Consider the following 8,301-nt stretch of genomic DNA (forward strand, 5'->3'; position numbering starts at 1 on the left):
TTCTGGAAGTGAGAGATTTCCATCCAAAAGAGTAGTGGTACACTTATCTGAATCAATGTGTGACTGACAATTTTTTTTTTCTTTCTCTCCTTTCTCCTTCTCTATGTTTCCTATACAGCCCCTTCCTTCCTTAAAAAGATGCCCATTTTTGAAAAGGTCTCTTGGGCCCATTTTGAGGTGGCTCATGAAGCTCCTCAGGACTTGTGTGAGTTCACTGTGTGCAGACTGGCCCATGCAGCCTCAAAAAGTGGTGATCAGTGAGAACTGTGCCTCATGTTAGGACCAAGATTAATCTTTAATTGAAAAACCAGAAAAGACATAGGATGCTGCATCTTAAGAAGGTGAGACAATTCTACAAGCCTTGTCTTAGCAGGCTGCCAAAGACCAACTGGCTGGATTAAATTTTCCAATTAAATTTTCCATTCCAATAGGAGAGCATAGAGATGCACAAATACTTAAAGCAGGCACAGTTATGATAGGTCACTGCCTTGCAAACACTTTGGAAATTGCCAAGAGAAGCTAACAAGCTAAACCAGTTACAGGGAAGATGGATCCACAAAAGTGGATCTATGCTAGATGCATGCTTCAATTCTGCTACATAGGTTTGAACAATTTTTAATCAAGTACAACATCCACAAACAATGCAAAACACTTCCTAAGCACCAAAAAGAGACAAGAAAAATTTAGGTGTTGAAAACTGTAGCACCTCGAGGGGTAAATTAAAGAAATACAATAATAAAATGGGGTTTATTTTCTCTAGGGCTCACAAAAAAGCAATAGACAAACAAATGTTTTTTTGATTGGTACAAAGACTTACTACATTCAGCACTATCATCATTTACAATTGCAGACTTCTCCACTAAGAGTGTTTGTGTTTTCTTCATCACTCTTCTCATTTCATGGTGTGTATCAGTGAGTCATGAGTTCTTTCAGTGCCCAGCCTCATGCAATGGGCCAGCCCTTCCTTCACTAACAACCTGCTCAGTCTTCAGATAATCCAACCATGAAGGATCCAAAATATTCAGTTTTGCAACAACAGTTTAGAACACCAGTGGCATAGCATATAATTTATCTCTTGTGCCACAATGGATGTTCTCAACACACATCTTGGGAAAGAGCTTTCATGCCACAGGTTAACACAAACAGTAGTAACAGAAGAACAAGGCCATTTACAAAAAATAAATCTGCTTTCATCATATTCTTGGCATAATTAATTTTAGCCAACCATAAGTTCAGGACACTGCTGTTTCCAGGCTCTATCATATCATCATAGGCACTGGAGGGTTTCACTGGCCTACCAAACTCCTCCTTCTACTGTGAATTTCTTGTGAATGTCAATTACTCACTGAGGATGACTCTGTCTCAGGAATCAAACTCAGGCTCCTCCTTATCACCTGCATTAGCAGGCTTACAGCCCAAACTCAAATCCAAAGCCAAGAAACACGCAGCAGAGGAAACCCCAGCCTTCCTGCAGAGGCAATGTTGAAGCTGCTGTGATTCAGTAAGAAAACCTTCCCACTTAAACCAGCTCCAGATAGTCCAGGTGGTTCCAGTGCCTCCTCAAACAGTAAGGTAAACAGTTTTATCATTCTGAATGTGAAATTGAATTAATGACAAACACAAGAGGTGTGTGGGCTGTCTTTTAGACAGTGGTTTCAGCCTTGTCCTGGCTTCAGCTGGGATACATGTCAGTCCAGTCTTGCCTTGCATGGAAATTGGTGGGATGTGAGGCTGCTGCAAGCAGCCATTTGGGGCTCAACAGAGCACACACTCGAGGCACTGTGGCCCCATGCATGATCCCAGCCACACCCCCTACCACACCACAAACACATAAAATGGGCATGAGAATTACAGCTTTACCCATAGCCTGACTCACACACCACCAATGACTCAGACAAAGCCAAAGGTGTTTATAATCCCATGAAGTGCAACGAAGCATTAGCCTATTGTTTATCAGTATGTGAACCATCCAGTTAAATGCACATGCACGTGGAAAGGTAGAAGGGACTTCAAAGAAAAGTCTGACAAGAGGATCGTGGGAAAAAAACAGACCTCTGCATGCCAGGCTGCACAGCTTCTTAGAAGGGGATTTTCTACAGCTTTTCCTAGCTGTGTACATCTCTCATTGAAGAACCTGCACGTGTGTTCCACAGCAGAAGGCAAAGCCTGATCTACAGAATATTTCAGTTTGTCTTTTGCAGTTTGCTCTGCCCCCCTAATGAAGTTCATTTGCTTCCATTAGCATCCAGCAAGTCCTAACATGTGGTAAAGGATCAAGTGCATAGTTAGAACCCAAATGCTTTTGATACACAGGAGCAATTTGCAAAAATGTCAGCATAAACTTCCCAGCTGTGCTTGGGGGCAGAATTTAAACTCTGGGTATTTCCCACTTCAAAATTATTTTTAAATTACTTCCAATCTCTGGCAAAACTAAAAAACAAAACAAAAAAAAGGAGTGAGATATTCTCCCCACTTGGCCTTTCAGTCCTGAAGAAGACATTGTGCAAAAGCCATCACAAAGAGGGAATCAAGAAATACTTTTTGTGCTTTGCTACTGACCCTTGACTAATTCTTTTTCTCTCAGCTTCAGTTTTCCCATGATGATATGATTAAACATTAGTTTATGGCTGTGAGTTGATTTGAATCACTCCATAAAAATGAGTTTAGAAAGGCACACGATTAAATATCAGTTCCAAATGTAGTTTTCCTTTCTGAGGTATCCTAAGACTTACCTTAAGCCCTGGGGAGAGGATCTGTTGCTGATTGATCTGAATCACTGCAATAGCAATAACAAGGACTATGCTTAGAAGAAGGAACACTTGGGCAACAACACTCGGGGTTCTGGTGAGCATCCTGAAATGACAAAGTGGGAAACACTTAGGGAATTTGAAAGGATTTGGCTCTTCTCTCTTAAAGCTGAAGCCCTCAATCAGTTGAAACTCATAAAATCTAATTTCATCAACTGGATTACTTAGTGGAAATTCCATCTCCTCTCGAGAACTGCCTGGTGTTTTGCAACCACTGCCTTTTCATTGTCTGGAAGGGCTGTGTCTGCACTGCCATGCTAAGGATGCCAGACTTCACCTGGCAGCTGCCCCTTCTCCAGGATGCCTACGTGCAGGAGCCTGCTCCCCACCTGCCACCCTGAGGAAGCACAGGCTGAGGCCAGGCAGGCTGGGCTGGAGCTCACCCAGTGCTGCCCTGGCTCCTCAGCACTGGCACAGCCACGGACACACAGACACTCGGGGAGGCTGCTCCACTGAGTGCACCTGGCTGCTTCTGCCAGAGGTGTCTACAGGACATGCAGGCTTCTGCAGCAAAATAAAAAAATGAAAAAGGAGGTTTTAAGAACATTACAGCAGGAATCTTTCTACTAACTGCTGATTAAATGTCTCTGTGTGTGTATTCCTATTTTTATCACTCCACACTGCACATAAAATATAAAATATACACTTTAACTCAGAGATTTTGCAATGAAAAGTTGCTAAATCTAAGTAAATCAAACTGGTTGTGTTGGACAAACCTCAAGGTGGCATTAAACATGCATACTAACAATAAGGCTATTTATATGTTCACATCCTCTAGAAAAGTTTCCTAGAATTCAAATGTGGTTTAGGTTTCCTGGAACTTCTGCTCATTCTTTTCCATGTCCTTGACCAGACATCTCTTAACCCCAAGAGATCATTCAGTACCTCTAAATTCTGAGGCATTCAAACATCATGTACACAGTGCACAAATGAAAAAATGAAATCTTTATTTTACTATTACAAAATATTATAACACCTGTACTTTAACCTGCAGGTAATGTCAGAACATACTAATTAGAATTATTTATAAAGATCAATTCCTTTTTGAAAGGAGAGAGACGATTCTTACCTATACATTTATGAATAACTGTCTGGATAAAATACTTTAGGGGGACAAAAAGTAATTTTCTTTAGCTTTTTAATGTTCAATTTAAATTTCGAATGGATATATCTATATAATATTATAAACTGGCTGAAAGAGAACAATCTGCTTGCAGCTTAATATAAACCAGTCACTTCTGGATCAAAGCATTGATGTTCAGTGCTGGAAAAAATCAAGTCATCATTAAAGAAAAAACATACAGGACAAATGACTCTTTGAACAACCAAAGCATTACTAAAAACCAAAGCAATAATGACTATTAGACTCTTGACACTTAAGTCTTAAATGAGTAAATATTTTCTGCTTCCATTTCTGGAAAATGGAAATCTTAGTTTGTTGAATTTCCCATGTACTTCCTTGGATTTGTCTTCATAAGAGGTGATTTTTCTCTTTTCAAAAATCTTTTTTAAGACATTCCCCATACAATCTTGTCCCATCAGCAATCAGGACAATTTCATCAGAGATAATCTCCAAATCCTGATTTACACAATAGCCTCTGTATCAAAAGGGCACCTTACACTGTGACCCCTTGAAGTCATTGCACAGCTGACACCTTTGCTGAATTGCCACATAAGTGGATCAGAAGCACAGGGCTGTGTTTACCTGTGGCTACACTCACATCTAAGTCTCTCACACCAGGCAATACAGCCACATTTGTCCATTCAGTGAAATCTGGGGAGATATCAGAGAGGAGTTTGTCCACCCCACAGTTTAAACAGAGTTTGTAAGGTAAGGAACTCTTGCTACCATTGTGCACTTGTTGGCAAAAAGACAAATAAAAGGTGCTGACTGAGTATCAAAAACCAGTTGCATTCCATTATTAAAAGAACATCATCCTGAAGGAAGAAACAGCGTAAATACATATTCTCCACACCCAGTAATTATGCTGGGCCACACGTGAGCACACTGAAAGGATCACTTTCTTCACCCTGCCTGCAAGCAAAAAGAATTCCTGCCTGCGAAGAACAGCACACTCAACTTCTTTGTGCCACCGACATTTTAGCTTAGCTAAATGTATACGGGTAAAAATCACTGCACTGAAATTCCTTTTAATAAGTAACTTGAAACACCAAACACACTTCTTTTAGGTACTTACCTGTTTGTTCATAGGGTGGGTAAGCATGCACCTTTCTTTACACTATAACCTGAGAGATGCAAACACGTTACCATTTATTTCAGGCGAGGTCGACAGGTCAGTGTTCTGAGTGCTGTGGGAAAAAAAAAAAAAAAAAAAAAAAAAAAAACCAAACCAAACACAAAACCCAAAGCACCGAAACCCCAACATCCACAGCACTTTAAACCTCACGATGAAAACCTGCGAGGAGGTTTCGGAGGAGAAATTAAAGTGAAAACAAGCACACGGACACAAAATTGCGGCGAGCTCACCGCCGTCCCGGCTGAGAAAGGTTCACACGAGGGTTGTGATTTGCGAGAAAACACCAAATTATCCCCCCAAAATAAAAGACAGAGCGACACCGGGGCCGCAGCCGCGCATCCCCCAGCTCGGCCGGGATTCCAGAGATCTCCCAGCGCATTCCCTGGTACCTCCGCAAGCCGGGATTGCCGGGATCAGGAGGGACGGGAACCGGCTGCGCCCTCGGAGCGCCTCTCCCCGGGGATCTGGGGAGGGTCACCGCGCTGGTGCTCGCCCTCTGCTCCTGTACTTCCAAACAGACGGAAAACTAAAAAAAAAAAAAAAAAAAAAAAAAAAAAAAAAATTCCGGATGAACTTACTGAAGTGGAGGGAGGGGATATGCGGCGAGCGGCCGCACCTGAGGCGTCACCGCCGTGGGAGATGCGGCGGGGGCCGTGCCCGGCGGGGGCTGTGCCCGGCGGGGATGCTCCCGGAGGGGGATGCTCCCGGAGGGGGATGCTCCCGGAGGGGGATGTGCCGGGGAGAGGGGCTCGGAGGGCACCGACTTTCCGCCGCAGAAACGCCCCCGTGGCACAGCCGTGCCTCCCTCCCTCCCTTCCCTCCTCCGGCGGCTCTCCGGAAACGCCGCTCGGGATTTGGCGGCAGCTGGCGCGGCAGGGTGTTGCTGGCCGCCCCTAAATCATGTTCCTCAGATCCCTCCCAAACCAAGGGCAGAAAGGGGTTTGTCTAGAGGTGGGTGAAAGAATCCCTGCGTCTTCTAAAAGGAAGAGGTGCTTTCTCAGACCCCAGAAATCAGCAGTCCCTCCACTCTTAGGGCTACCTTTCCATCCAGGTTTTAGCATGCAGACACCAATTAGTTTGCAGTTTTGCTGGAGTTCTTGCCAAACCTAGGCTGCTCAGTGGACCCAGCGCATTCCCAGACGCAGCGTCGCAGATCCTGCAGTGACAGCCAAGGATCATCCTACAGCCTGCAGGATGGATTTGCCAGGGACACGAGCTCTGGAACCACAGTGAGACACTTCAGCTGCTTTGCCACCATTTGCTCGTTGTTCTAGGATTCAGAGTCGCATAATGTAAAAACCCAAATGCACCTCTCCGATTCTTTTTCTCACAAAGATCTTGAAGAATTACAACATCTTTGATTTTTGAATAAAGGAGAACAAGAAACCAACTGCAGCCTTATGAACCATCTGTAAGCAACTTTTCATAATCATTTGGGGAGTGGAGGCAATTTTCTTGATGACAACACATTATTAAAGCTGATTTAATGATGATCTTGGGAGATCAGTTCAGTTATTTCTAGCACATGAAGACAAAGCCTCCCATCCCTCCTGATTGCCTGTCTGTTGCATGCAATTTATTTCTTTTGTATTATATCCATTCATGTGGCATATTTTTCTTCTCCCATCCAAATGTATTTAAGGTCCCTGATCCAACTGACTGCATTGGTCAGTCACCCAGATCTGCTCAGGAGTCCATTTAAAATGACAAGTGAACTGGATTGCTTACCCCGTGGAAAAGCTTATTATTTTTATAGGATCAAACATGAATATTTTGAGATAGAAAGTAAAATATCAACCAGTTCTACACCAGTGACTAAAATGTAATGCTTGCAAAGACAGTAAACCTTCCCTTCTGTATAATCTACTTCTATAAAAATAGACATACAAGATTGTTTTGTTTCTGCACCATTTCCAAGAGCTGGGCTGTTGCATGAGCTGCTCTTCTTGTGACTATTATTGCCACACTAAAATCATGGTAGCAGCACAAGTGGTATGGGCTGTGAAATCCCCCAGCTGGTTCGAAGTCCAGGACACTGCTCCAAGATCAAACGGATTAGAAACAAGATTCCCCTCCAGGCATGCTCAGTGGCTGTGTTTCATTGGTTCTTCTGCTTCAACCCAGGGGACCCACCTTAGGTCCACTACTTCATCTTCTTGTTTTCCTTAGCTGCCTTCTTTGGCTTTTCTTCAGTGTCTTCCTCAGCCTGGTCCACCTTTTTCAAGTCCTCCTGATCCTCCATCCCTTCCTCACTCCCAAGGCATAGATTAACCTGGGTGCTGTTTTCCCAGCCTGCTGCACACACACCTCTCCTCTCCATAATTTTCTTTGCTGCAGCACCTTTTCCTTCTCCCCATTCAAATATCCCCAGTCAGATGCACTTAGTGTAACAAACTGTATTGATTTGCTTTGCTTGGACAGAATCTACCCCAGGTGTCCATTTAAAAATTACAAATGAGCTGGATTGACAGCAGTCTAAAGGAAAAATTTATTGCTTTTTTTGCTGCCATTGAGCATGAATATGTGTAGTAAAAATACAGTGACTGATACAGGCAGATTCTTATTTGAATACCACTGTTTATGATCAATAGCAAGTCTCTAGAAACTAATACATTGTGGATACGAATAAAGTGCTACAGACACATTCCTGCAATGCATTTATGGTATCATGTTTACAAAGGACCCAGAGCAGATACTGCTCCATTTCCCCATGGATTGACAGCAGCAACATCAGGACAGGGGATGGATGATTGTACATCCCAAGAGCCCATGGAACTGCATCTGTTCCTTGTGTAATGCTCATCCAGAATTGGATGCTGGAGTATCAAGAGGCCTCAAAATATACTCTGATGAGACAGAAAAGGGTGAAAGGGGGAGAAATCTTGATGTAAAATATGGAGGCAAGCAGACAATGGTAGCTGCAATAAGTGAAGTTTGTTTTCTTGCATGGTACTTTTCCAGTTCATAGGAATAAGATCTATCCCTCATTTCTGTGCATTCTTTGCAAGGCCCAGTAAAACAGAAGGCTTCTCCTCTTCATCCTAAGCATTTTGCACCATTTGTGTTGCTTTTTGCACAGCCTTTTCCACCATTTGTGTTGTTAGCAAGTTGGTGTGATGCCTTTCAACATGCTGGTTGATGCCTTTCAACTCAGCTCATCACTTCCATTGATCTTCCTGGATATTTTCCTCCTGGAACTTTTCCTTAGTGTTGACTAAGAGTCTTCATTCACATTT

The 8,301-nt window shown here is 43.1% G+C and overlaps 1 protein-coding gene and 1 long non-coding RNA gene across 3 annotated transcripts in view; one reads left to right on the forward strand and one right to left on the reverse strand.

The window, feature by feature from the left end:
- The window catches only part of ENTPD3 (ectonucleoside triphosphate diphosphohydrolase 3), a 19,946-nt gene extending 14,013 nt beyond the window's left edge, over positions 1-5,933 (reverse strand). Inside the window, exons 1-3 of one of the 2 annotated variants that reach the window (XM_079301338.1) lie at positions 5,455-5,933; positions 5,006-5,117; positions 2,733-2,853 (exon numbers count right to left, since the gene is read on the reverse strand). In XM_079301338.1, the coding sequence (XP_079157464.1) occupies positions 2,733-2,852 (120 nt within the window). In that variant the 5' untranslated portion in view covers position 2,853; positions 5,006-5,117; positions 5,455-5,933. The remainder of the gene's footprint in view (positions 1-2,732; positions 2,854-5,005; positions 5,118-5,454) is intronic. The other variant, XM_079301337.1, reaches the window with a different exon arrangement.
- Positions 5,934-6,245: 312 nt separating this feature from the next.
- LOC306799822 lies at positions 6,246-7,960 on the forward strand. Its single transcript, XR_013773692.1, has 3 exons — positions 6,246-6,294; positions 6,401-6,476; positions 7,746-7,960. It is a non-coding gene; the product is annotated as an uncharacterized lncRNA (long non-coding RNA).
- Positions 7,961-8,301: the final 341 nt, after the last annotated feature.

This window comes from Erithacus rubecula (assembly GCF_903797595.1).
Source record: "Erithacus rubecula genome assembly, chromosome: 3".
Classification (NCBI taxonomy): Eukaryota; Metazoa; Chordata; class Aves; order Passeriformes; family Muscicapidae; genus Erithacus; species Erithacus rubecula.